Source organism: Siniperca chuatsi, linkage group LG1, assembly GCF_020085105.1.
Source record: "Siniperca chuatsi isolate FFG_IHB_CAS linkage group LG1, ASM2008510v1, whole genome shotgun sequence".
NCBI classification, from domain to species: domain Eukaryota; kingdom Metazoa; phylum Chordata; class Actinopteri; order Centrarchiformes; family Sinipercidae; genus Siniperca; species Siniperca chuatsi.
Window position 1 is genome coordinate 3,497,539 of NC_058042.1, and position 15,371 is coordinate 3,512,909.

Genomic DNA, 15,371 nt, shown 5'->3' on the forward strand with positions numbered 1-15,371 from the left:
TGTCAGCTGCACTTTTATTTCCTTTGTTGCAACTTACAACTTATTACCGCACTATAAGTGTATTTCTGGTCTATTTCATTTGTATTTTATTTCATTTTATGTATTTTGTCTCTTTTCCTCTAATTTTAAAAACCTCATTTTATTCTATCTTCACTGGTTTTCATTGCTTACTGTTTTTTGAATGTCATTCTAAAGCTTTTCTTTGCTGATGTAAAACACTTCGACTTGCCCCTGTGTTTGAAATGTGCTACATAATAAATAAATTGCCTAATAAACAGAGCATCGCTGAGGATAAGGTAAGAAATAATAATAATAAATTTTATTTATATGGCACCTTTCATGCACAAAAAGCAGCCCAGAGCGCTTTACAAGCTGACCTCTTGCGTGCAACCCGAGACAGAGGTCAATTCCTTTACTTCAGTAAAAGTACTAACACCACACAGTGAAAATACTCTGGTACAAGTAAAAGTCCTGCATTGAAAATGTTACTTCAGTAAAAGTCTGCGAGTATAATCTGGGAAAAGTACTTAAAGTATTAAAGTAAAAGTACTCGGTGCAGTAAAACGTCCCCTGTGACTATTATATATTAAATAATATATATAATAATATTATCTTCTCCATTAATCGATCGATCGTTCGGTTTGTAAAGATTCTGAAAACAGTGAGAAACGCCGTCACGACGACCCAGAGCCCAAAGCGACGCCTTCACGATGTCGTTGTGTCCGACCGACAGTCTAAAGCTCAACGTTATTAACAAAACATTACAGTTATTACAGTCATTCAGAGGAAAAGCAGCAAATCTGCACATCTGAGACGCTGCAACCAGGTACTGATTTTACAGGAAAAATCACTTAAACCATCAAAATAGTTGTCAATAAATTTTCTGTCAGTCGACTAATCGTTTCAGCTGAACTTGTATAAACTGTTGGGGAGTTTAATTTATAACAAAACATCATATTTTATAAGCTTTTTGTCTGTTTTGTGTGTAAAAATCTTAATTTGTAAAGCAACTCAAGCTGTCAGATAAATGTGGTGAAGTAAAAAGTTATATTTCCCTCTGAGATGAAGCTTGGGAGAAAGTGGCAGGAGAAGTGAAGTACAAGTACCTCACATTTGTACTTTAGTGCAGTACTTGAGTAAATGCACTTAGTTACATTTCACGTCATGTTGAAAATCAGACGTCAGAAGCAGATGAAACGCAACGCCCAGTGGAGATGGGCGGGTCACATGCTGAAGTTTCTCTCTCTGTGATTCAGTAAAAGGAAATACTCTATTAGTCTGAGGGGTTTCCAGCAGCAGGCTGCACAGGCCTTCATTTATAGAAACTGTATATATACCGGGTCCAATGGAGCCGCCGGTCAGTCCAACCTGTCCGGGTTCAGCATGGCACGGGTCAGTCTCCAAATGGTAATTCTCACTGTGGACCAGAGGGAGCGCACTTTCGCTCTGGTTTCAGACTTGAGCTGCTTTTGATGGAGTTGCGTTTTATGACGTTTTTTTTTGTTTTTTCACTGTTTATAGATCTTCCTCGGCTCGCTGTTGATCTTCAACGAGCAGACTACTTCTTCTGCCGGGAGCTCCAGATGCATCAGCGAGGCCCAGTTTAATAACCGAGCTGACAGGTTTCGGGACAGCTACTGGGGCAAGTGGAGTGTTTCTAAAAACCTGGTTCCGGAGCGGGACACGAGGACGTGCGCGCAGGCGGCCAAAGAAATGCACGGTGACCCGAGCAACCTAATAAACAACCGCTCCCTGTCCCCGTGGAGGTACAGGTAAGTTACAGCTGGTGATGCGTCGGTCGCGAACGAGTCGGCTCGATGAGTCGGATCTTTTAAGTGAACGAGCCGACTCCCGTCCGAGAGCCGGCTGGAGAGAGAAATGCATGACAACGAACAAACGACTCTTTTGACTAGAGCAGATTATTATTTTTTTGTTTTATATCATATCAGCTGTGTAATTATTTATCAACCGCACTGTTTTCGTTACACGACTAGGATAAGTTATTCTTCCCACTTTTCCACATGGCAGAATATTTCAGTGCACCGCAGATGAAGAATCTTGCGTATTCATTTCTTGCATTAAATAAGAAAGTAAGTGAGGCAGTGACCTGCAGACGTGGTGGTACTAAATGATTTGGGAGCAGAAAGAAACGTAGCCAAAAGATCCGGCTCCCTTCAAAGAGCCGAGATTCCCATCAACAGTGACAACATGGAGCTACGGACACCGCGGGGGGACAAAAACGCTCATGACTGAGCCGAAATACACTGTCTGTCACAACTGTGGTAGACAAAGTAGAAATACTCTAAAAAGTAAAAAGTCCTGCTTTTAAAAATGTAATTAAGTATCCTTAAAGTACCAAAAGTGAAAGTAGTCATCATGCTGGATGGCCCTTTCCGGGTCATGTGTATATATATATATATATATATATATATATATATATATATATATATATATATATATATATATATATATATATATATTAGTGTTCATCCTGTAAAGGTAGAGCTAATATTAACTACTTTATATACTTTATGTGCTGGGTAGCTTGTGAGTTTCCCCCTTGTCTAATTCTAACTGATAATAACAGGCTAAATCATAATTTATTTGTTGATTATATTTTGTATTATTAATCTGAGTCTGTTAAAGGTGTTAAATTAATGTAGTGGAGTAAAAAGTACAATATTTCTCTCTGAATCGTGGTGGAGTAGAAGTATAAAGTATCAGAAAGTACAGTACTTGAATAAATGTACTTAATTACGTTCCACCACTGCAATACTCTAACTTTACTAGCTGTACATGAAAGTAGTAATTATCGCTGCAATAACAGTTATTTTCATTATCGATTAATCTGCCTGTCACCCTTTCGATCAATCATTTTGAGAATCTTATGAATCATAAGAATTAATTTTTGCACAGAACGATGACTCCAGATTTTGTCCCCCTTCTTTTACCTCGTGGTTTCCCCCAGAAAAATGTTTGGCAGAGGTGGTAAGCACTGCCCACACCCACTACCCCCCCATCTGATCACAGCCATTGATGATACAAGTCCAGCTGGTTAATACAGGCTTGAGACTATGACTTCAGCTTGATGCAGACTCTACTGATTGATCTATAGAGACTCAACAGGTTTTCTTTATCCCTGATTTTGCAAGGTGCTGCTCTGATTAATTACTGCTAAGCTAAGTAAGATGTGATAGCTCGATCGATCACCCGCTGAGCTCAATCACACAGATCCGATCAATGTTGTTAATGTAAACGATTGTCTCACTCATTAAATACATGGCCTTTGGTGTGTGACACAGCACCACTGTTTGTTTTCCTTATCCCTATTATATTTCATAATAACGTAGTAATTTCCTGTGATGTTAGCACAGGCGCTCCTTGTTTCAGGGGAGACAGGGTGACTCCTTTATAAAACACTTCAGGAAGCCCTGAGGCATCACTTCACAAGGAGGTCTTCACAGGTGTACTCAGTCCCTGGTGACCAAGTTACTACAGTATTCAGTGTAATGAGGTCAGGTAGGGTCTCAGGTCAGGTGTGTCAAAATTGTGCAAAACCTAAGTGGATCCAGGTGGACCCTCTATCAGATCTGATTTTTTATTTATTTTGTTTTTTATGCCAGATGGAGAGTTTAAAGTGTGAAGTGCAGGAAAAATGACATGTTCTGCTCAGCCGCTTGTTAACTGGAGGAGCATCACGCTGCTGCCAGTGTTTTGGCGTCTCTCTCTGTTTGGGTCGGCTGTATTTGGGATCCGGTCTAAACCAGAAAGTGAAATTAATCTGCGTCTTTGCGAAATATTTGGTTCCATAAGCTTGTTGATGAAGTGACTATTCGCAGGGCTAGTTGGTGAACCACTGTAGCTTTGCGAGCTAACCGCTAACACGCTAGCCAGCCAGGAGTATGCTAGCACTAGTCAGTCACGATATCTCTCAGAGATTCTTTCTATTTTCTCTGTACTGGGCGGTTTACTCCTCCCGCCATTTTGTCCTCAGGATTGTTCATCAATTCACTCAATAAAGAGTTACTGACTCTCGGGGCGAGCTAGCTTAGTTAGCAAGCTAGATAGCTTAGTTCATTCAAAAGACATATTTGTACCATCGACTACAAACCATTTCCTCTTTCGTGGAGCAGTTTACACTCCAACAGAGGAGGGTAAATCAAACTGGATGGTGCAACACAGCTAATAAGCTGCTACTGGCTTCCTCTGTGTTGGACTTTCTGGCTCTCTGGTCAACACTGTCAAGATGGTTGATCAATGGCACAAATGCGCATGTCAAGGTTCACCAAACCCGATTTACTTTGTCGCACAAACACACACTAATCGCAGCAATTCCAGGCCTTAGTTATTCTCAGGTCCGTTTCAGATTGGGTCTCTTTCTCTGACAATTAACTTACACACATCACGTTTGGGTTTTCATTGGTCTGTCAGTGTCCAAATACTTTTCAGCCAATATGGAGAGGAGGAAAAATAACAGTGACCAGTAACTCTTTCAATGTACACGTGGACATGTGATTATAGTTTTAGGGCTTGACCATAATGTGAACCTATCCTATAAATGAAACTGAGCCATTGTTGTTGTTATTATGGGTTCAGTTCATTGCTTTATCGTCACGTAGAGGAAACATGGCCTGCAGCACGAATCACAGTAGACTTAATTACGTAGAAACACTTAACAATTCACGATAGAGAGCATTGATTGCCTTGTGAGTTGTTGATGTCTGTTTTCTCTGATTGTCGCCTTCAGCCTAGACCGGGATGTGGACAGGATCCCACATGACATCGCCATTGCGGAGTGCCTTTGTCAGGGCTGCATCATCAACCAGCGTGAAGAGCTGAGCTACAACTCCGTGCCAGTGTTTGCTACGCTGATGGTCCTGAGGAAGACTCTCTGCGTACATGACCCAAACAAATACGATGTGAAAAAGGTTTTTATCAGAGTCCCCGTGGCCTGCACCTGTGTGGTGCCCAAGTACACTAAATGATCAGAAACTTCTCTGTTCATTCTTTCTCTTTATTAGCCAAGTTAACCGTAACAAAATAATCCATTTTGTAGCTTGGGGTCAAATAAATCTATGTGATCTATTACGGTGTCATTAGTTAGCGCGGCGCCTGGGCAGGCAATGTCGGTCAGTCCACGACTTTGGTCCAGACTGAAAACACTCTACAACTATTGGACAGATAGCTGCGAAACGTTCATGTTCGCCAGAGGATGAATGCTACAGATTTTATTGATCCCCCCGGGTTTTACAGCAGCACCACCAGCAGGTCAAAGGTTCAATTTGTCCAATACTTTAGTTTATGGCCAAAAACCTGAAACCCATCAGCCTCAGCTGTACCTTGTGTTTAGTGCTAATTAGCAAATGTTAGCATGCTAACAGGCTAAACTAAGATGGTAAACTTGGCAAACATTATAGCTGCTAAAGATCAGCATGTTAGCATTGTCATTGTGAGCATGTTTAAGCTAGCATTAGCATTTAGCTCAAACCACGGCTATGCCTGAGTACTGCCTCACAGAGCTGCTAGCATGGCTGCAGAGTCTTATTTGTTTAAATGTTAACAAATATTAATTTAACTTTAATAAAATTTAAAATCATGAAGGGTTCAACCTAGTGCAGTAATAGATGCTAACAGAATATGCATAGTAAACCCCAGGAACTTTTCCAGAAAGACCAATGAAAGAAACCCTCATTGAACGATTGTATTGATCAGACAGGAAGTGATGTCAGGACTTCAGCTCTCTGGCGGTTCACCCTGAAACTGTCACACATGAGCATTTCAACAAAGTATATCAGCAATTCAGCCATTCACTCTCATTGGGTCCGTGGTCCAGTAAAAACTGTAGCTACAGTTTAGGGAATTTTTATTATTTAACTTTATTCGAAGTTACAAATGCACTAAACAGCAAGATATATAACAAACATAATAATCTGATGCTTGGACGACTCAGTATCTGGTCCAAATGACTTATCAAATTGTCTATCAGGTAACTAAATCTTCCATACAATTAATGATTATTTTCATGATGGATTATTCAGCCCACTATTTTTGAGATTAATCATTTAGTCTGTAAAATGCCCAAAGTCGTGTTTCCAACCACATTAACTGTCGGACCAAAAACTCCCAAAGATATCCAATGAAAGCAAAAGTTTTTTAAAGTGCCATCAATTAGTTTTTTAATCGATAATGCTCTTCACTGCACTAATCGCCTATTTATTATTTAGAGTACTATTTTATTTTTATTTTTATTTACTATTTTTACACTTACCAATCAATGTGAAACATCACAAAAGCAGCCTATCATTGTATGTTAATTTTATGCCACAGCGGCTAGCAGCTAAAAGTGAACAGTTAAAGGAACAATTCAACATTTTGGGAAATGTGCTTATTCTCTTTCTTGCTGAGAGTTAGATGAGTAGATCGATATCACTCTCATGTCTATGCGCTAAATATGAAGCTACAGCCAGCAGCCGGTTAGCTTAGCTTAGCACAAAGAGTGGAAACAGGGGGAAACAGCTAGCCTTGTACTGTCTAAAGATAACTTACTTGAGAAATAGTATCCTACTAATGTTACAAAGTAAAAATACTTCATTACAAGTAAAAGTCCTGCTTTCAGAATCCTACTTAAGTAAAAGTACAGTAGCAGTAGCATCAGCAAAAACATTGCACCTAAAAGTACTCTTTCTACAAAAACATGGCCCCAGTCCATTATTATATCTGGCATTAAATGGCAGCATTTTACTGTTGTAGCTGCTCGAGGTGGAGCTAGTTTTAACTACTTGATATACAATCAGCTAGTTTTAACCACTTTATATACAGTTAGCTAGTTTTAACTACTTTATACCTAGTTGGCTAGTTTTAACTGCTTTATATACAATTAGCTAGTTTTAACTGCTTTATATCCAGTTAGCTAGTTTTAACTGCTTTATATACAGTTAGCTAGTTTTAACTGCTTTATACCCAGCTAGCTAGTTTTAACTGCTTTATATCCAGTTAGCTAGTTTTAACTGCTTTATATACAATTAGCTAGTTTTAACTGCTTTATATCCAGTTAGCTAGTTTTAACTGCTTTATATACAATTAGCTAGTTTTAACTGCTTTATATCCAGTTAGCTAGTTTTAACTGCTTTATATACAGTTAGCTAGTTTTAACTGCTTTATACCCAGCTAGCTAGTTTTAACTGCTTTATATACAATTAGCTAGTTTTAACTGCTTTATATCCAGTTAGCTAGTTTTAACTGCTTTATAGGCTATATAGTTAGCTAGTTTTAACTACTTTATATATAGTTAGTTTAGTCCAGTGGTTCCCAACCTAGGGGTCGGGCCCCTCCAAAGGGTCACCAGATAAATCTAAGGGGTCTTAAGATGATTAATGTGAAAGGAAAGAAGAAGAGACTAAGCTCTAATACACGAATTTGTTTTCATTTTTTAGACTTTTCTCGAATCTTTGAATTTGTGGTGAAAAATTGGATAATTTTAAAAAGTCTTTGGGCTTCAAATAATTGCGTGAATGAAACCATGTGCGAAGTTTAGAGGGGAAATATACTTTAGCTAAGCTTATCATATATTTTACATGTAAAATATTTTCTTAAAAGTAACCAGTTGGTATAACTGTCAGATAAATGTGGTGACTGTAAAGCGTCCTCATTGAGTATTGGAGCTTGTCATGTGCTGTGTTTCATATGAAGTAAGCCTCATTAGGCTAAATGTGAAGATTCCTACAGTGTTTTTTTTGTTTTCAATATATATTCTTTATATTTTTTTATTTATATAGTATTTTTTAATTGTGATAAAAGGAATGCAGATTTAATCAATGTGAAGGGGCCACATAATTAACTTGTGTTTTTTTTTTTACAACTCATTTGGCAACCTGTGAATGTTGGCCTCTGCTGGAAAAAGGGTGTAATACACCTCTGGAGTTTAAAATGTGACTTAATCTGCTAGTTTAGATTAATTATTAGATTGTCTTGCACTTTTTTGTTTTTATTTTGTAACCCTTGATCCTTAGCCATAAACTCAGGAGGGATAAAGCCCTTAACACGAGACAATTAAATGTTCTCTTCTTTGTAATGACGTGCCCCTTCACTGATCCAGTGAAGTGTGAGTTTAGGCTAGTAAATAAAAAGGTTTCTTTGAGTCATTTGTCCTGTTATGTGTTTTGTACTGCATCTGTATCTCCTCACCTGCATCGCAGCGAAGCAACTGCATTTAATTATCTTCCATGTACAAATACAATCAGAAATTAACGTGATTTATAAATTATAATCAAATGCATATTTAATTAATAAGATAATAGATATATAATCTCCCAAAAATGTATTATTAATGTATTTTGTATTTGATTTGTCTTGTGTTGCCATTGAGTAAGTCAACTTGAGCCTCATTTATTTTAGCCTATATTTGTTTACATTTGGGCAATTGGCCATTAAAAGTAGCTGAATTAGCTGTTAGCGCTTCCTTTTTGCACTGTGCAGACACCTATCACTGGATCACTAACTACTGAAGAAAAGACGGTGTAGTCCCTCATTTGTCCAGGAGTGTTCTATCGTAGAAAAGGTTTCAGTCGTAGTCATCTGGACACTGTTTTCAGAATCAAGACGTTTCGGCTCCCATCCGGAAGTCATTCTCAATTGTGAAAAAATTGGACGGGAACTGGAAATTTAAGCTAATCTGTGTTACATAAGCCCTGCCCTCAGGAAGGAATCTGCCTGAGTATCTGTTAATAGCTAGTTTCACCTGAAACTGACCTGATAGTTTCAAGATGGCCCAGTAATCAGTAATCAGGCCTATTGTTCTCTGGCTGCATCTACTTCATCACTGTTAAGTGCCTGATTAGCATGTGATAGGCGTGACCAAGGTGATAATACACTCTGATAGACTTTGGGCAGATTAAATCTCAGACCACCATTTCTGTTCAAAGAGGGGTTTTCTTTCTTCACAAAAATGGCTTCCTTGACGCCCCGTTCAAACCAACTCTTCTCTCTACTAAGAATCTTCACCTCGCTGTCTTCAAATGTGCGGTTTGTAGCTTTTAGATGCAAATGCAAGGCGCTCTGTAATCCTGAGTTAGCGTGTCGTCTGTGCTGATAAAGTCTTTTGTGAAGTGGCTGTTTGGTTTCGCCTATGTACCGATCTTTGCAGTTTTCCTCACTGCACTGAATGGAGTAGACAACATTGCTCTGTTTCTGTGTGGGTAACCTGTCCTTAGGGTGAACGAGTTTCTGTCTTAAAGTGTTGCCTGGTTTAAAGAAGACAGGAACATCGTGCTGTCTAAAGATCCTTTGTAGTTTTTCAGACAGTCCAGACACATAAGGGATGGAGACACCGTTCCTTCTTGGTTCTGTTACACTTTTGTCCTGTTTTTTGGCTCTTTTAACTTTGTTGAGAGCCCAAGTAGGATAACCACAGGCTGACAGAGTGCATTCTGGACATGCCTTATGCCTCCCTCTCCCTCCCTCCCTCTCTCTCCCTCTCCTCTCTCCCTCCCTCCTCCCTCCCCCTCCCTCCCTCCCTCCCTCTCTCTCCCTCCTCCCTCCCTCTCCCTCCCTCCCTCCTCCTCCTCTCCCCTCTCCCTCCTCCTCTCCCTCCCTCCTCCTCTCTCTCCCTCTCCCTCCCCTCTCTCTCTCTCTCTCTCTCCTCTCCTCTCTCTCTCTCTCCTCTCTCTCTCTCTCTCTCTCTCTCTCCCTCCCTCCCTCCCTCTCTCTCCCCTCTCTCTCTCTCTCTCTCTCTCTCTCTCTCTCTCTCTCTCTCCCTCCTCTCTCCCCCTCCTCCCTCCTCCCTCTCCTCCCTCCCTCCTCTCTCTCTCTCTCCTCCTCCCTCTCCCTCCTCCTCTCCCTCCCTCCTCCCTCTCCTCCCTCTCTCTCTCTCTCTCTCTCTCTCTCTCTCTCTCTCTCTCTCTCCCTCTCCTCTCTCTCCTCCCTCTCTCTCTCTCTCTCTCCTCTCCCTCCCCTCTCTCTCCTCTCCTCTCTCTCTCTCTCTCTCTCTCTCTCTCTCTCTCCTCTCCCTCCTCTCCCTCCCTCCTCCCTCTCTCTCTCTCTCTCTCTCTCTCTCCTCTCCCTCCCTCTCTCTCTCCCTCTCTCCCTCTCTCTCCCCCTCCCTCTCTCTCAGCGCTTCCACAGCACCACCCATCTCTGCCCCCCCCTCGGTGTGTATACAGCTGTTTACACAGCGTTTCCAGAGCACCACCCGTCGTTGTGCAAACACTCTTAACCTGGCCAGACAACAGCAGTCGGCAATCCTGCTGGGTTTCATCACTGTTTCATCTCAGTTTGGGCCAAACCATCTTCCCCAATAGCAAGAAAGAAGTGAGAGTGTTTATTGTTTTATTAAATGAAACTGATAAGATTCATTTTTCACATTTAACAAAAGTCTCTTCAGGTTTTTACAGCCCTGAAAAAACACTGTACTTATGAAAAAACTTATGATTATGATAATTATGACAGTACAGATTGTTATTAATTGAATAATTCAGTGTGCGACTACAGATATTGATCGTTTGAAGACTGACTGGATCAACAATGCATTGTTTCCATTGTCTATCTGGCTCAGTTACTTTTATTCTTGGGTGTGAACACAGACTGATATCAAGACCTGATTCAAGAATTCCCTTTTAAACAATATTCCCTTCAAGTATAATAAATATTGAGCAGTCTTTGATCCTGTGTGAGCACTTTGTGAAGGTTAATCAATGATTTCAGACTTATCAACCAACAAGCAGCGAGAATCTGTCCACGTCAGCCGGCATGAACGTGCGAGCGTGTGCACCTGTGGATAAAAACAGCGCAGGTGAGTTAAAATATAAACCAAGTCCTCTCAGAGGTTACAAGTGTTTACACACAACACACCTGTGTGCATAAGGAGTTTGACTTTGACTCGTGTTCTCGTGTGGTTAATATCTCACCTTTGAAACGGCGGCTTTTTAACCCAGTGTGGCAGGCAGATGGAGGTCGGCCAGTCACCACTTCTCCTATCAGAAGTGTTCCCACAATACTCCCAACTGGTGCCCAATCACAGGGTAAATAAGTGTGGTGGGATTGACCAGGTGTCAAGACCAGGTGCTTCGATACATTTCCAGAGTTGTAAAATCCTTTCTCTAATAATACAATAAACCTCTGTGCAGTGAGGTTTGGCGTGTGATAAACCTTCAGATTCACAGATCTGTTACTCAAACTAGACTTCCTGTCTCACCGGACCCGAAACAAACACCGCCACCAACGCAGATCCTGCGTTTTCGGCCTGAACGCGTTCTACGGCTGCTTGGAAGGTCGATCACTTTTGGATCGCTCTGGGTTTTTGCGCTGTCTGATGTTTAAGAGAGATAATAGAATTTGAGTTTGAAAGTTTATTTTTGAGCTTGGAAACAGTAGTTTGACTAAAGAGTCTTAACTCAAGGTCCACATTCTAGCTTTTTCTGGAGGTGGTCTTCATCAGAAGATGGTGTTTGCTTAGATGCCATCGCTTGACCACAGCTCCATACTTCTGTCTCTTTGTCTCTTTACACATTAACAGATAAATAATAATAATCTAATAATATATGTAACACTCTGCATAGTAAATACTTTAATAATTTAAGTTCACTTTGCGGATCATTCTTTAATAGTTTTACTTAAATAAGCGTGTCTGAATACTTTCTCACTACTAATAATGAGGGATTTCATTAATGCACAGAAACATACACAGCAACAATTCTGCCAGTCCAACAAAATAACAAAAGGTTAGTAATAATAACACTCCACAAACCAAGGGGTGGAGCAGACAAAGGTGTGGCTCCTCTGCAGGTAAAAACGGACAGTGCCATGGTTACTTGATAGACCCAGGAAGTCACTAGATAGCTGTAGTGACACAGAGTGTTACAGACATGGCAGGATGCAGGATTAACGTTTGGAAAAATGATCTTATTGTGCTTTGCTGCTGCAGTATATCGTAACAGACAAGTAAGAATCACACTTAACTGCAACTGAAGGTCGAGTCCTGTCATCATTTTTTCAGAAGAGCCTGTAACTTTTGCTCTGTGACATATGTTAAAGGACGGCAACCCACATCTACAGACAAGGGACTGTCAGCATGCTGGAAAGTGGCTTTGTTAAGGGAGGACAAAGGTATGTAAGCTTTTTGAATTTATTTTTCTGTATTCATGATGCATTTCTGTCTGACGAGGAAGCAGAGAAGAGGAAAGAAGGCACTGTTACTGGTGGAGCAAACAGTATAGTTGTGGACATTTTTATAAAAAGTAAACTTTAATGCATTAAAGCATTTAATGCGTTATCTGTGAAACAATTCTTAAGTGAGAACCTGTGTTTACAGTTTACAGCCTGTGCCGGTGAAGAGCATTTTTATGACTAGTATTGTATCAAATACTTGTTGTTTAATTTGAGAGCAAAAACACTGATGAGAGATTTCTTTCCTTTTCACAACCTGTCTCACTGTCTTATCGCTCGTCTCAGCCAGGGAATGGTGGACGGTGGGAAACTGGCAGAAAGACGGAGATGGTTTAGTCGGTCACGGCGCCACTGCCTCTTCGTCATTCTGGTGTTGGGAGCAGCTTTTTTTTTTTACAACACAAACCTGAAGGACATGGCACCCGACTGGGACCCAAAATGGGGGATGCAATACAATGCAATAAAATGGTGGATTCCATTTAAAAGTCAGAGTCAAAATGTAGTCTCTCCCAACACGTCTGATTCCAGCGGCAGCACTCCTGGATCTGCATCTGGACCGACCACTGCTGCTGGCTTTACAACTGAGACCAGCTCATCTGTATTTCCTCATACTTGGAATATCACATTAATAAATGCGACAGACACGAATACTACGCCACATCAGACTACAAATGCTTCAGTGGTGACGCAGAAGAAGACACAAAACACACCTGTGCCAGTTCCTTATGTATCTCCGGGACCGTACTTAGTGGAATACCCCTATGAGTACCGCTTCATTATAAATGAGCCAAAGAAATGTGAGCAGCAGCAGCCTTTCCTGGTTCTGATAGTTCCTGTGGCGGCCCACAACAGGGCCCATCGTGACATCATCCGCAGCACCTGGGGAGGTGAAAGCCTGGTCCTGGACAAAGTGGTGACGCTGTTCTTCCTGCTGGGGCTGCACACTGGAGAGGGAGCAGAGCAGCTCCAAGAGCAGCTGCTGCAGGAGAGCAAAGAGCATCAAGACCTGATCCAGAGCGACTTCCTGGACTGCTACAAGAACCTGACCATCAAGACCATGGTGATGCTGGAGTGGCTGGACGCCCACTGCTCCAGCGCCTCTTATGTCATGAAGATTGATTCAGACATGTTTCTAAATGTGCCCAATCTCATCAACATGTTGTCAAATGCTCCAAAGACTAACTACATGAGCGGACTTGTGATGAGAGGTGTAGTCCAGAGAGATCCAGGTTCTAAGTGGTACGTACCTGAGGAGATTTACCCTCAGTCACAGTACCCACGTTATGCTTTGGGTCTGGGCTACGTTTTGTCTCTGGACCTCCCTAAAAAGCTAGTGGAGGCATCCAGACATATTAAAGCTCTTTACATTGAAGATGTGTATTTGGGGTTATGTATGCAACACTTGAATATCGCTCCCACCGACCCCCCAAACTGGAGAGATTTTAATGTCTTTCCTGTAGCGTACAGTCGCTGTGCTTACTCCAGGCTAATAGCCACCACTACAAATGAATACACTGATCGTGTGTGGACTTGGAAAGACTTTAAAAAACCAGGGTCATACTGCTGATCTGTAAAAAAAGATATGATAGCTGAAGAAGGACGTAAGAGTAATATATTGATAACCATGACAGAATTTTCTCAGTTCCTGTTACCAAAGTGATTCTATTTTTTTGTGGTTTACATCTTATATATTAAAAAACTTTCCTCAAAGGTAAATCCTACGTTTACCATGACAGAAAATGTTATACTTATGGTGAGCTAAAGTTTCTCAACCCTGGGGTCGGATGTACAACATAAGACTCTCTACTTCCAGGGTTTATGAACACTTTGGGAGCAACTAGAAATTCAGTCACCCCGGGCCATGAAAGGTTGAGAAACTCGAGTCACTGCGCCGCCCTCTCTGTCCTCAACTGCAGGGTTGGTGAACATACATATATGAAGGAAACAAACATCCTAGAACTTTAAGTGTGTTTGCTGAACTGCGGTGTTACAGAGAAGGATTTGAATGTATTAAAAGTGTTGTAACAATCTGATGTTTTTCATAATAAGAGATTAAAAAGCTGTGAAGTAAAAGAAGAGATCTCATAGTTAATAATTGGCCATGGTGGACGAGCCAGTTTGCTTTAAAGAAATGAAACCTGAAGTGTGTTTGCCATGTAGCTGTCACGCTCAAAGAGATGGGACTAATATGTTACAACCTGAAACAAATACTGTAACTTGAACTACAATGGGGCCTTTATCCCTACAGGTTTTTACCCCTACAACTTCTTTTTGGGACTGATCGTGACACTGATCATCACTCTTGTGTATAAGATGTGTTGAGACACGTCACAGCACTTAGGTAAAATGTGCATTGTTGCTCTGCATGACGAGTAGGACTGGAGACAATGGTGAGAAGTATTTTGCCATGATTAGATTAGATAAGATTAAACTTTCTTGTCATTCCACATGTACAAGTACAAGGCAACAAAATGCAGTTCAGGTCCAACCAGAAGTGCAATAAGCAAGTGCAGCATATAAAGTGTGTGCATAAATGCAGGATAGAGCAGAATAATGAAAATATTTTACAAGTGGTACTATGGACATTATATACAGATGGCATTACTATAAACAGAAGTATACTGATGCATATGTACAATAATGAGTTGGACTGGGCAGAACAGCAGTGCAATGAATGTTAAGTAGTGCAATTTATGGAGAGAAATAGTTAACAGTGCAGTAGATGAATTATTGCAGTATTCAGTACATAGTACTGGAGTGCAAATGATGCAGTATATGTATAAATAAATAGTCCGGTAGTGCAAATGAACATGTGGTACATGTAGCACAAACAATATAGCAGCATTTAAGTTAAGGTATATGAGGGGACAGTGGAGTCAGCGGGGGGCAGAGTTCAGTAGGAAGACAGCTCTGGGGAAAAAAGCTGTTTCTCAGTCTGCTGGTCCTGGTCCGGAGGCACCTGAGGCGCCTGCCGGAGGGCAGGGGAGAAAACAGTCTCTGGGTTCGGTGAGAGGAGTCCTTAGGAATGCTGCAGGCTCGACGCAGACAGCGTTTCCTCTGGATGTCCTCAGTGGCTGGAAGTGGAGTCCCTGTGATGCACTGGGCAGTTTTCACCACCCGCTCCAGTGCCTCACGCTCTGCAGCAGGGCAGTTCCCATACCAGACTGTGACACAGTTGGTTTGGATGCTCTCTACTGTGCAGCGATAGAAGT

General features: G+C 41.2%; 2 protein-coding genes and 1 long non-coding RNA gene across 4 annotated transcripts; 2 read left to right on the plus strand and 1 right to left on the minus strand.

Annotated features, from left to right (window-relative positions):
• The first annotated feature begins 986 nt into the window (after positions 1–986).
• LOC122879730 (interleukin-17C-like) lies at positions 987–8,137 on the plus strand. 2 transcript variants are annotated; one of them, XM_044204181.1, is made up of 3 exons: positions 987–1,407; positions 1,522–1,772; positions 4,748–8,137. In XM_044204181.1, exons 1-3 carry the CDS (start codon positions 1,384–1,386, stop codon positions 4,983–4,985), a joined length of 513 nt encoding a protein of 170 aa, XP_044060116.1. In that variant the 5' UTR covers positions 987–1,383; the 3' UTR covers positions 4,986–8,137. The 2 variants fall into 2 exon arrangements, with proteins under 2 accessions (XP_044060116.1, XP_044060117.1); XM_044204182.1 differs by having other exon boundaries at positions 987–1,392.
• A 2,169-nt stretch (positions 8,138–10,306) lies between these two features.
• LOC122879848 lies at positions 10,307–11,629 on the minus strand. The gene is made up of 2 exons (XR_006378797.1): positions 10,902–11,629; positions 10,307–10,765 (listed from the first exon to the last, which is right to left on the minus strand). It is a non-coding gene; the product is annotated as an uncharacterized LOC122879848 (long non-coding RNA).
• Positions 11,630–11,850: 221 nt separating this feature from the next.
• On the plus strand, positions 11,851–14,729 carry LOC122879842 (beta-1,3-galactosyltransferase 1-like). Its single transcript, XM_044204324.1, has 2 exons — positions 11,851–12,099; positions 12,445–14,729. Exons 1-2 carry the CDS (start codon positions 12,065–12,067, stop codon positions 13,724–13,726), a joined length of 1,317 nt encoding a protein of 438 aa, XP_044060259.1. The 5' UTR covers positions 11,851–12,064; the 3' UTR covers positions 13,727–14,729.
• Positions 14,730–15,371: the final 642 nt, after the last annotated feature.